Source organism: Stenella coeruleoalba (assembly GCF_951394435.1).
Source record: "Stenella coeruleoalba genome assembly, chromosome: 11".
Taxonomy (NCBI): domain Eukaryota; kingdom Metazoa; phylum Chordata; class Mammalia; order Artiodactyla; family Delphinidae; genus Stenella; species Stenella coeruleoalba.
The window spans coordinates 97160493-97173129 of NC_137157.1; the positions used below are offsets into that span (position 1 = coordinate 97160493).

Here is a 12637-nt window from a genome sequence, read left to right on the forward strand (position 1 = left end):
CAGAAGGATGAAGCCCCTGTCAGTTCTTACCGCCTCCTCCCCCAACCCCGCTCCCACCCAGTGACAGGCTCGTCCTGCAGGAGAAGCCCTCTGTGGTGGCACCAAACCCACGTGTGGCCCAGGGACCAGAGAGGGTGAGGACCCAGGGATGGCCCACCTGCCGCCCACGCCCAGGACGCGGGTCGGCAGATGAGTGACAGCGTGTGAGCTACGAAGGCACACGCCCAGCCTTCAAGAATGAAAATGACACAGCTGTCCCCTCAGACCTCCTGCAAAATGTCTCCTGTGCCCACTCGGACCCAAAACAGACTGGGAAGGGAGTCCTGGGGAACTGGTGCAGCCAAGCCAGCTGAGTCATTAAAAAGCCTCCGCGGCGACTGCTGGAAACTCCTTACAGCGAGCTCACGTTTCCGGAAGTCTCCAGGCTCACAGACGCTAATATAAAACACAAAGCTTTTGTAACCAAGTGTTTCTTCTGTAGTGTGCCACACTGCATCCCTGCAAAGGCCCCTGGAAGACGTCAGCTGTCAGGTGTAGGCTGAGCGCTACTCACACACATTCAGTGTTTAATTGAAGTGTGATGGTGGGGAAAGGTAGGGGGAGGGATACATTAGGAGTTTGGGATTAACGGGTACAAACTACCGTATATAATATAGATGAACAACAAGGACCTACTGTAGAGCACAGGGAACTCTATTCAATATCTTGTATTGATAATAACCTATAATGGAAAAGAACATATACCTATTTATATATTATATATATGTATTTATATTATATATATATGTATTTATATATTATTTCAGTTATTTATATAAATAACTGAAACACTTTGCTGTACGCCTGAAACTAACACAACATTGTAAATCAATTATACTCCAATTTAAAAAAATTAAAATTTTTTTAGAAATGTAAAAACAGGGGCTTCCCTGGTGGCGCAGTGGTTGAGAGTCCGCCTGCCGATGCAGGGGACGCGGGTTCGTGCCCCGGTCCGGGAGGATCCCACATGCCGCGGAGCAGCTGGGCCCGTCTAGTTGATTTACAATGTTGTGTTAGTTTTTGCTGTACAGCAAAGTGAATCAGTTATACATATACATAGATCCACTCTTTTTTAGATTCTTTTCCCATATAGGTCATGACAGAGTATTGAGTTCCCTGTGCTATACAGTAGGCCCTTATTAGTTACCTATTTTATATATAGTAGTGTGTACATGTCAGTCCGATCTCCCAATTTATTCCTCGATTGTCATGCTGAGTGAAGTAAATCAGACAAAGACGAATATCATATGCTATTGCTTATACGTGGAATCTATAAAAAGGCTACAAATGAACTTATCTACAAAACAGAAATAGACTTACAGAGGTAGAAAAAGAAGAACAGTTTTTCAATCCTAAGGTCATTTGAAACTCGACAGGCCTGTAGGTTGGGGATCATTACCATTCACAGCCACCGACCCGCTGCGGTTACAGATGTGAAGACCCCTTCTCCTCTTTAAAGTCTCATTCCAAGAAACCTTTCCTAGGAATTCAAAAGGAGTCCGTGGTCCTGGGCAAAAGTTAGCTCTTGGATGTATCGCATTTTCATTAACACTTTTTTTTCAAGTGTTCTTTTTGTTTGTTTATTTGGGTTTTTTTTAAGATTTATTTATTTAGGCTGTGCTGGGTCTTAGATGCAGCACGCGGGATCTTCCTTGCGGCATGTGGGATCCTTTTATTTTTTATCTATTTATTTAGTTTAGTTTGGTTGCCATATGAGGACTCTTAGCTGCCGCACGCATGCGGGGTCTAGTTCCCTGACCAGGGATTGAACCCAGGTCCCCTGCATGGGGAGCTCGGAGTCTCACCCACTGGGCCACCAGGGAAGTCCTCATTAATTCATAAGAAGGTGTTTTTGTTTCTGTTTAGAGTTCACACTTGTCATGTCCTAGGAGCTGACTTCAAACCCAGGAATGGAGCCAGCAGGAAGGTTGGATTCAGCCATCTTCATATCTGACATCATGTATCAGTTTTGTTCAGTTTTCTTCCCCTCCCACACTGAGAGCAGCTGGATTTCTTCCTAACTTTCCCTGGAGCCATGGGAGTCGGTAAAGGTTGGCTTTTTAAGCAATTACCTGGTCCTTACAGTGCAAATTCAGTCAGGTTGTGTCCGACCCCTCGCCCAGAGCCCAGTGCGTCAGCGAGCCCCTGAGGTGTGTATGGAAGCAGTGAGAGGTCACCAGTGGGGTCAAGGTTGCATCCACCGCAGCATGAAGCCCGATGCGCGGATCCAATCGACGCTTCCATAATTCTCAGGAAAAAAGAACAGCTGAGGTATCCTGAATTCATCACATTGCAGGAGTAAACGTTTATGATTCAGAAAAGAACAGGCATGGCAGGCACCAGGGAATACAAAGAAATTGCAAACAACCGTAATCTCACCATCTGATGGTTAACGTTTTTGTGTTTACATTTTAGATGAAATTCTTTGCAAAGCTGGGATGCGTCTACGTTTTTGTTTAACGTTGCATTGCTAAATTATTAAATGGTTGTAAAAGGAGGGTTCTTAGTGAACATAGGTTATTATTCCGTCTCTATCAGAGTATATCTTTAGCTGAAAGCAACTCCTACACTGAATCCTAGACGTGAAAAGGGCACTAAAAGATGATGTGAGGCCCCATCCCTTCCCCAGGCAGCAAGAGGGCAAAGGCAGGCTGTGGCCTCAGCCGTGGCTTCTGAGGAGCCGGGCTGTCTCTGTCCAGCATGGTCCCCTTGATCATGGGTCTGTGTGGTCCGCTTACATGAACCTTCCCCAATTTTATTCACGAGTCCTCACCCACCCTCCCCCCACTGCAGTGCAGAGCCTCGAAGCCAAGATCTTTCATTTCTTTGGTCGTTTATTCCCTCCTCCTTCCACCACACATCCATAAGGTCTTAGCTCCTGATCTGAGGTTCGGAAGTCACAAACCCTAATTAAAGTTCTCCTTTGTAACAGACATTTTGCCCTAAGTCTCCCCAGGGGCAAAAGACCAAAGGCAGAGGCTGCTTTCTCTCTTCGAGGGATCCCCCCCTCACCACCATTTATACAGAGAACTAGAGAAAGAGGGAGAGAAAGCAGGGTGACAGAAAGGAGACTGGCCTCTTCCTCTGACTCCTGGCTCCAGAAGCCTGCTCAGACGCAGCAGCCTTGGGGACGTACGGACAGCTGAGGGGACAGCAGGATGCATATGGGGACAGGCAGGGGGTCTTCACTGAATTCTGAGCTGGGAGAGGACCAGGAAGCTGCTCCGTGTGGGGTGGTTTTCATTCCTTTAATTAGGTGCACTCTGATTTACGAGGTGATAGCCGGGGACCCAGACCAGTAGCTCCGGCCACCTCGTGGGAGGTACACCCCCCTTCTGTCTCTGTGACCTTCCCCTGGGCAATCTGGGCCGCTGTGTCTTGGCAAATGGACACTCTCTGGGCAATAGCACAGCCCTGTTATAGATTTAAAAATCTAACCAGGGCTTCCCTGGTGGCGCAGTGGTTGAGAGTCCGCCTGCCGATGCAAGGGACACGGGTTTGAGCCCCGGTCCGGGAAGATCCCACATGCCGCGGAGCGGCTGCGCCCGTGAGCTGTGGCCGCTGAGCCTGCGTGTCCGGAGCCTGTGCTCCGCAACAGGAGAGGCCACAACGGTGAGAGGCCCACGTACCGCCAAAAAAAAAAAAAAAATTTAACCAGCACTCCTGATTCCCATTATCTTCAAAAGTTCATAGACGTGAACTTCTGCCATGTTAATTAGGAATCTGGCTGCGTTCTGACAAATACAAATAACTTTGTGTTTTATAATTTCACACAACCTCTCTACACCGATATACAACATCCCGCCCAGCAGCCGTGAATGAGGTCATTACAGTAAAATGCAGGTTAAAATAAGGATGGACGCTTTCAGCTCACTGAGAATTTTTCCCCAAACCCTCTCCACCATGCCGCTTAATGCTGGGCTCTCTCTGCCAAAACCTTATTTCATTCAGAGCTGATCCAGGACACAGCGTTTCCTCTTGTGCTAATCAGTCAGAGGCAGCCACAGAGGACAAATGTTAGCTCTGAACTCTGGGGTGACTCCTCTTTCCCTTATCCTGGCTGCTAAGCAAACGAACAGACCTTACTCTTACGCAGTAAAGAAAAAAAGAAAAAAATGATTGCCTTAAAATAAGCCCCCACCTGCGAAGGCACTCAACCTGCTGTGGAAAAGTGTGTGGGAGGCTTTCATATCCTGCATAACTGGGAGGGAATTTTCTCTGAGTATTCTGCCCACAGGGTGCAGCCCTGCCTGGCCTTGAGGTAATTAACTAGAGTACCTGATGGATAGATAAATAGTCCACAAATAGCCTTGCAGAAACTTCAGCAGGTCTTTAATGTTCTTGACTGTTGAGTTCTTACGGCAAAATAAGAACTTCCCGAGTGAAGGAGAAGAGTACGGGGGGAGATTATAAAGGAGAACAGCATCCTGCAAGCATAGAGGCAGCTCCCAGGAAAACTGCATTCCAGGCTCCCATCCAGTTCCGGTCATAAACAGCGCAGCAGATGTCTGCTTCCAACATCCCACGCGACCTCAGTTGTACACTTCCTTTTGCTGGTCCTCTCTTTCTCTCTCTGTGAAGTGGATGGCTGCCTTTGTTTAACCCCACCCCTCCTTTACTCACATCCCTTTTGGGAGGCTCTCCGTGGAACATGTATTCGGAGACCTCTTGTGGACATCCATGTCTCCCATTGGGAGAGGAAAGTTACGGATCCCAATAGCTTTTATTTGCTAGTGTGGCATTTTCCGAGATTTACAGAAGAGGCAAGCAAAGAAACATCAACAGAGAAGATCATAAACAGAAACACACATGTGATTTGAAAACAAGTAGCCAGACATATGTGTGTAGCCCTCTCCGCCCCCCCATGCTCACACACAGAATCATACAACTATGTAAATACATGTGTGGGCACTCATGAACAGACAGAGAGATATGCAGGGGGACCGTTTGCACAACCATGCCAGAAATCACACAGACCCGCACTCCTTGGATGTTCTCGGTCATTGACCCAGCCTGCAAGGTGAGAGATCAATTCAACCCTGACTTCCTTGCTGCTCTCAGCCCTGCTTCTCATCAGAGGCCACGACTGCCAGTGGGGGAAGATTGGGATCTAAATGCACATTTATTGAGTTGCTGTGCCAGGCCTGGGAAACATTGAGAGTAAGACGATCCCTCCTGTGAGGGGATCATGTCTAGTAGAGGAAGGAGGTGTACAAACAGTGACAAATCCACAGGAGAAGTGAGTTCAGGAAGCTGGTCCGTTTCTGTTCTCCTCAGCTCTGGAAGGAGGCGAGTATTGTCCTTCCCTCGTAGGATGAAGTGCGGGGCCCAGAGGAATCTGCTTGGCACGAGTGGGACGTGAGTCAGGCCATCTTCCACCAAACTCTCTCTGGGGATGGCTCTGTTAGCTTCAGTCCTTGGTCCTGCCCCTTAAGCCAGCTTCTCCTGTTGCCCCTCAGATATGTCTGGTGGTAGAAGTTGAGGAAAAAGGGGATGAGGCTGAGGGAGTACAGGAGGACGGCTACATTGAACCCGTCAGGGAAGGGGCATCAGCAAAGACGTTGTAGGAGGAGTGGGCCGCAATGGCCACAAACTGACACAGGGGAGAGGAAGTGCGAGAGGAAAGAGAAGACGGAGAAAGGTGAGAAGCAGTGCTAAGGAACGGGAGGGGTGCTCCCCTTGACCTTCTTGTAGTCCCCTCTGTCTACCAGCAGGGGCAGGCCTCCCACAGCTCAGGAAGAAGAAGAGCTATGAAGCACCACCCCCAAGCATTCCTACCTGTGATACTAAGTACCTTCCTGACCCTTCTCTTAGTCTGGTCTCCCATTGGCCCCCATCCAGCCATGCCATGTTGACACTGATGACGACTTCAATCCATCCTCAGCCCCGAGAAGGACAGCTCAGGCTGTCACCTGCACCTGCCAATGGTGCTCCCCAAACCATAGGGCCCCCAGGCTCTGGGGGGTGGATCAGTGACCACAGACTCGCAGGGCATTAGCCCTCTGAGGGCATCTAGTCCAGTCCACCCCTCCCATTTCACTGGAGATGAGACTGAGGCCCGAAGCGTGTTAATCGTTTGATCTGAGCCCCACATTATGTCAGAGAGTTAGGGTTGGTCCTAGGATCTAGCGAGGTGGTTACTAGACCTTTGCAAGTTGAGAAGCTAAGGAAGACCAAGTGATGAGAAGGACTTGTTCACGGTCAGATAACAAGTCACTGGTGCAGCCAATAGAAGCCAGGGCTCATCGGAGGCCCCTGGAGCCAGTGGGTCTTTCTCACCAGCTATAGGACGGTAAGATGTCACTTCCACCACAGGTAGGGTCACAGGCAGGGCCCCAGACCGGCCAGTCCATAGTACAGGTACATGAAGACATGGACCAAAGAATTTAGCATCCCGGTGAAGAAGGCTACAGAGTGGGGTGGGGAGATGGAGGGAAGTGGGCCTGGCTGTGCTCTTGGGTTTTCTCTTTCAGGTTTCCATCTTCCAAGGTGCACCCCTGCACACCCCACAGACAAGAGCCCCGGGAAGGTCCTATCATGAGGAGGTCCCGCATGAGCCGTCTGAGGTCACGATGGTGGGCTGGGGTTAAGAGGATGTGAAATGAGGATGCTTACAGCTCCCTCCGCCCTCTCTGGGCTGATGGCTATGAGCATCTCCTAGCAGCCTCCTCCTGCACACTAGGGAAGGGTGGGTAGGATGTGCTGTGGAGCAACAGAGAGAAAACGGGAGCAGAGGCCAGGAGTCATGGCCACAGGGAAGGGGAACTGGGAGCCAAACCATGATACTACAAGGATGCAAGCCTCCCGAGATGGCACGCAGTCCAGCAGACACAGGCCTGCCCCACAAGTCCTGGAGCAGGGATGCCCAAGACCCTCACTCACCTTGACCCTCCAGCACATATGTGACCCCAACTTACCCGTTGAGGAGCACAGTGCCATGGTGGTAGACGTGCAGGAAGGTGAGCTGTTCGGGCTTCTTTCGTAGAATAAAAAGACCTGGGGAGAAAGAAAAGAGTCAGCTCTGGGGCCATTGTTCCTCCAGACTCTTCTCCTGGGGCCTCAACTACCAAGGACAGGGTGATTCTGCCAGCTGTACTGAGGGGAGGCTAAAACCCAATAGGGTTTAACACCAGTCAAACACCTGTACAGCCCCTACCGTGTGCCTGTGTGTATAAAAAGTTATATATATAACATTCATAATGGTATGTGGTTTACACTCATCTCCATTGTATAGACAGCAAAACTGAGGCACAGTGTTTAAGTAACTTGTTCAAGGTTATACAACTAGTAGGAAGACAAGCTGGGATGTGAACACAGCCAGGCTTCAGAGCTCGGGCTCTTTCCAATATTACCCCACCCCCCAGGGCACTGGGAGAGAACTCAGGTGTGGAACACTCAGTCCAGGACCCAGACAATTATAAGGCAAATTCCCAAAGGTTTCTCGCGTTTGAGAGAGAATTTATTACTACCCCTGCAATCCTGCAAGCCTTCTGGGTCCACAAGAATTCACAAGGGGTTCTTTCCCTCATAACACTTAAGGATGGCCTTTGCTGTCTGATGACCTTTGCCACACAGCAACAGGTTTTTAAATTTGTTTAACTTCTTATTTTCACTTAACCTAGAACCTGGTTGCTAATGGGGGCAAACGCTTCATCAGTGAGCATCCTTCATCCTCCAGGTCGTGAGACCAAGGTTCGGCTCTAAGTTAAGCCTTAGAGTGGCCCATAGGGATGCTGGAGAGAAATGTCAGCACACAGCGTCTTCAAAACCACCCCAGACCTGGCTGACAGAAGTAATTCTACACAAGGGACAGGCACCCACCGTGCCAAGCAATTCAACGGCCTTTGAGAAGCACCGCCAGCACCCGCTCGCCACCTGCTGGGCAGGGAGGGGACGTGCAGTCAGGCCACTGTCCTGCTGGTGGTACCACTCGCCCTGGCAATCCCTCTGTACCCCCTGCTCCCACAGTGCCCACCTGTCTGCAAGAAGATGCCTGTTAGCACAGAAAAGAGGAAGAGAAGCTACTGGGAGTGATAACAGAAGCTCTCTCCAAACATGCCCCAGCCTGGAGCCATGACTTTTTTGTGTGTGTCATTCCTTCTTCATTTATTAGCTGAAAACTTTTCTTTTTTTCTTTTAATTTTTGAACTTTATTTTATTTATTTTTTATACAGCAGGTTCTTATTAGTTATCCATTTTATAAATATTAGTGTATCTATGTCAGTCCCAACCTCCCAAGTCATCACTTTTAACCAGCACACGGATCACCCGGGATCTTGTTTGTTGGAAAGCAGATTCCCAATCGGTGTCCAGGGACATGAGAGTCTGCATTTCCAACAAGCTTCCAGTGATGCTGATGCCGCTGGTCCGTGGACCACATTTTGAACAGCAGGACCTTAAGCCATCGTTCAATATCCCTTGATTCAACACCCACGTCACTGTCTGGTGACTTGCTAAGCCTCAGCTCAATTTATTTTTTGCTGCAAGGAAGACTTTTGTTCTGCTTCTGGTTGAAAGAGAGAACAGCTAAAAGTCATGAAATATGGACCACTGGACTCTCACTCAAGGTGTGCCAGGCCCAGGGCTAAACACTTTCATACATCAGCTGGTTCAACCTTCTTCCAATTGTTTCCTTTTATCAAGTAGGTGTTATCATCCCCATTTTATAGATAAGAAAAATGAGGCCTGTAAAAGGTAATAAACTACCTACACTCACATAGCAAGGAACTGGCAGAGCTGGGATGCAAACTGAGGTCTTCTGAGCCTGTACTGAGCTAATCAGGTCACTACCTCCCACTGGAATTCTTGGGTCAAGTTCTGGTTTTTATGAAGTTCATCCTATGAACCCTCTCTCCAGGCCCAAACCTCCCACTCCCCGCCACGCCCTTATCCCGAGCTCACTCTGGCTGTCGTCCACTGGCTGGCAGAAATAGCTGTAATTAGCCAGAAGCGAGGTGGCCATGAACTAACAGGAAGAGAACAGAAAAAGATTGAGTCATGACACCTGCCCCACCCTCACCGTGGTGGGGCCTGACCGGTTGAAGGCCCGAGAGGCTGCTGCCACCTCCGGACATGTTCTGGACACCAGCATCCCTCCCCAACCCCCACTGACACTTGGTGAACAATCGCCAACCGGGTAAACTCTGTGCACTGGCTAGATCACAGGCTAGGACTTGCATACATCTTGCTGGTCTCCAATTTTTTTTCTGATGGGGGCAAATATAGACCATAAACCCACGCTGGGTACCTACCATGTGTGAGACCGTAAGTCAGGAGGGGACATGAAGCCGTGCACACGTCAGCACCCCCTGCCCCCGAGAAGCTGAGAGCTTCCCTGAGGATGCACGAAACCATCCTCACTTTCAAGGTTGAGGCCAGATGAAGAGTAAGAAACAGGAGATGTCCCAGAAGTTGGGAGCCGGCTGAGAATGAGGAGGCCGTGGGCTAATGGAGGGGAGGGAAAGGGAGCTTTCTGCCAGGAGGAGAGTGTCTGGACCTCTCCTAACTCTCCAGGGCTGCAAGTGGAGACTTCTACCAGGGGAGGGGCAGCCACAGAAGTTGAGAGGGAGCGGAATCGGTTCACGAGGGGTCTTGAAGCCTGCTTTAAGAAACTTGAATTTTATCATTTGTTTACTCATTTGACAATGATGCGTTGACTGGTCCTAAACACTTCTCCACGCTGGGCCCCGCGCTGAGCCCCGAGCCACCTCGATGATAAAACAGATAAAAATCCCTACACGAGGGCCTCTGCATTCAGGTTATATTGGCAAAAGGAGCTACGGAGGGCTTCTGAGCAGGACGCCAACATGGGCACAGCAGACTTTCAGAGGATTGCGGTGGCAGCAGTCATCTGTCACCACAATTAAACGGCAAATCCTAGGACATGTCTCACAAGGTATCAGCATCTTCCACGTGGTACCAGACGTGATGTGGGGCCTGTCTTTACAAAGAGAATAAGAGATGGCTGTGCTTCTGAAGCACTTTGCCATTTGGAGGGGAGACAGACGAGAATGTGTACGTGATGAAACAGGGGTGGGTCAGAGGGAAGGCTGCGGCTGGTCAGTGCCTAGCAGGCTCTCGGCGGGGAGGGGCTGACTGGCAGTGTCTGCCCGTTCCTAAGGTGTAAATCCTCCCACCCTGGCTGCTTTCAAAGGAGGTCACTGAACTTGGAGCTGGGGAGATGCAGACACTCACATTTAGAGCTCGCCAGCTGGTGGGGCTGCCCGTCCACCACGGAGAGCAGAAGTGAAAAGCAAGTGACGGGACAACTAACACAGCCCTGGGGACTCAGGGAAACTTCACAAGAGGTGACAAAGGCCTGAGTCTATAGGACGTGCGGGGATTTGTCTGGGCACCAGGGGAGAAGAGCATTTCTGGCAGAAAAACAGTCAGTTGCCAGGGCCTTGGGCCTGACCCAGCGGGGCTGCAAGGCAGGTGAGCAGGGCGACCACGGGGTGTGGAGGGAGGTGAGGCTGGAAGGGAAAGCTGAGGCCAGAGAGGACCTGGGAGGCCCCGTACACCCAGTGGAGGAGCCTTGCCTCAGCCCTGCTGGCCAGGAAGACATCAGGACCGCTGGGGGCATGGCAGGACCCTTCCGGTGGCTGGGAAGGATCATTTGGGCAGTAGTGCGGAGCAAGGAAGGCAGGCCAATCACTAACGGAGAGATGGTGAACGAACAAGGCAGAGCTGTCCGGACCTGCTTCCTCAGGCTGGACCGCCTGCCTGGTCCCTGCTGGCACGGAGGCAGGAAGGATGGAGGCGAGCTTGCGGCCAGGGCGCCCTGCCACCTGCCAAGGTACTTACCTGCACCGTGCCCCGTGACAGAGGGTGGGATGAGCAGAGCTTCACAAAGGCTGCAGCGCACGGCCTCGCTGCGGTGACCACTTTACATGTCAGCCGGCAGGACCACTTTCTCTGAAAAGCTTCTCCGGACACCCCAGCGGGGTCCCTGCCGCTCCGCCCGCCCTGTCCCGGGTGCGTGCTCTCTATGGCCCCGCTCGCACTGACTTGCAACCGCCTGTTTCTGCATCCATCTCCCCCTAGCCCTCCGGCACCTGGAGGGCAGGAGTGCCTCACGCAGCGGTGACCCTGCAGGTCCGGCACAAAGCAGGCACCCAGTGCACACGGGCTGACGGACTATTTGCCCGAGAACAAGGCATCAGGAAGGATCAGAAAACTGGGCTGAACTTAGCAGAGCCCGGCAGAAACAGGAGGTAGTGGTGGGTTTTTAGGTGCAGGTGGAGGATGCATTCCATTCTTGCTTGCCACTGACCTCCACTGTTTTATTTCAGGAAAAGGAAAATGGGCGTAAGCGATGGGGATTTGTATCGTCATAGGGAAGATATCACAGCCAAAAATAACCCAGGACCCCAGACCCTGCAGATCCCCATCAAGGCTTTTCAGCTGTCTGCATGGGAAGATCGTGCTTTTAATTGTCCCCTGGCACCCCCACAAAAGAGACCCTAGGACTGCAGGGCCCCCCACCGGCCTTACCTCATAGAACGTGTACCCCTGAGAGAAGCACCTGGCCCAGGCTGTAGGCCGCGAGGGGTCCTGCCAGCCTCAGAGGCTCCCGATGGTACACGAGGCGAGGACCTGTCACCGCCAGGAGCAGATAGAAGGCTAGGAAGGAGGTGACTGGCAGCGACCAGTGCACCAGAAACCAGGACTCCGGCCTCGGGTCTGGAGAAGCAAGGGGAGGGGGGACAGCTGAGCTGGCCACCAGGCCCACGGCCACCCAGCCCTCCCTCACCTAGCTCCCCAGGCCTTGCCGGTCACCACCGCTTCTTCCTCCAAATGTCTGGCATTAGTCCGGGCGGAATAAACATAAGAAAGACGCCAACAGGTCACACCCCCTCCTACCTCTGTTTTCTAAGGCCCACGGGTATTTATTCCAGAGCTTCTCCAGGACCAGGGCCGTCGCGAGCACCTAGGAGTAGAACTGGGGTTTCGGGGTCTTGTGCAGACCACCTCCCTCCGCCCACGCCCTCCCTCCGCCGCAGCGTGAGTTGAGGGGCTAGGACCCCCGGCCACGGGCTGGCAGCCCCGCTGTCCCACCCTTGGACACTGGATGACCACCCACGGTCCCCTTCGGGGAGATTCCATCGGCCATCACTCTGCGCCCAGATTGCGGGGCCCAGGGGAGGGGCGTGGCTATTGCGCGGCACGCCTCTGCGGGGAGGGGCAGAGAGGCAGGACGCGCCCCTCCACCCCCGCCCCCGTGTCCGCCTCTTCTCGCTCGGCCTGCAGCACTTCTGAACATCCTGGCTTCTCCCCATCTCCCCGAGCCCAGCCCCACCCAGTGCGTCCAGGGCTCCACTCACCCCCGTCGCGCCTCCCCGGCTCCTCTGCTTGGTGCCCCACGTGCTCTGGCCGCTCAGGGTGCTGGAGTTGGTGGTGTGTCCCAGCGACAGGTCCTCGGGCTCCACGGCAGGGCGGCCCCACCCGCTAGAAGCTCTCTACTCCCCAGCTCTCATCTGTGGGCGATCCCAGCACCGGGCCCACACACACTCGTGCTCACACTCACACGCTTACTGGGGACCGGGACGTGAGGCTGTCTTCCTCACCTGGACGGGTGCCCCGGCCACTCTCACGGCCC

General features: G+C 52.2%; 1 protein-coding gene across 1 annotated transcript; it reads right to left on the minus strand.

The window, feature by feature from the left end:
- Positions 1 to 6153: 6153 nt before the first annotated feature.
- Positions 6154 to 11592, minus strand: LOC307194153 (uncharacterized protein). Its single transcript, XM_079937040.1, has 5 exons — positions 11533 to 11592; positions 10843 to 11127; positions 8941 to 9004; positions 6957 to 7035; positions 6154 to 6446 (listed from the first exon to the last, which is right to left on the minus strand). The coding sequence occupies exons 3-5, from the start codon at positions 8999 to 9001 to the stop codon at positions 6203 to 6205; spliced, it is 384 nt and encodes a 127-aa protein (XP_079793166.1). The 5' UTR covers positions 9002 to 9004; positions 10843 to 11127; positions 11533 to 11592; the 3' UTR covers positions 6154 to 6202.
- Between the last annotated feature and the right edge of the window lie 1045 nt (positions 11593 to 12637).

Bases quoted from the DNA above. Each gene is read 5' to 3' on its own strand.
- LOC307194153 (XM_079937040.1), bottom strand. From the start codon at position 9,001: ATGGCCACCTCGCTTCTGGCTAATTACAGCTATTTCTGCCAGCCAGTG. The intron at 7,036-8,940 runs GTGAGCTCGGGA...CTTTCTCCCCAG, and splicing joins GCCAGTGGACGACAGCCAGA to GTCTTTTTATTCTACGAAAG. The intron at 6,447-6,956 runs GTAAGTTGGGGT...CCCACTCTGTAG, and splicing joins GGCACTGTGCTCCTCAACGG to CCTTCTTCACCGGGATGCTA.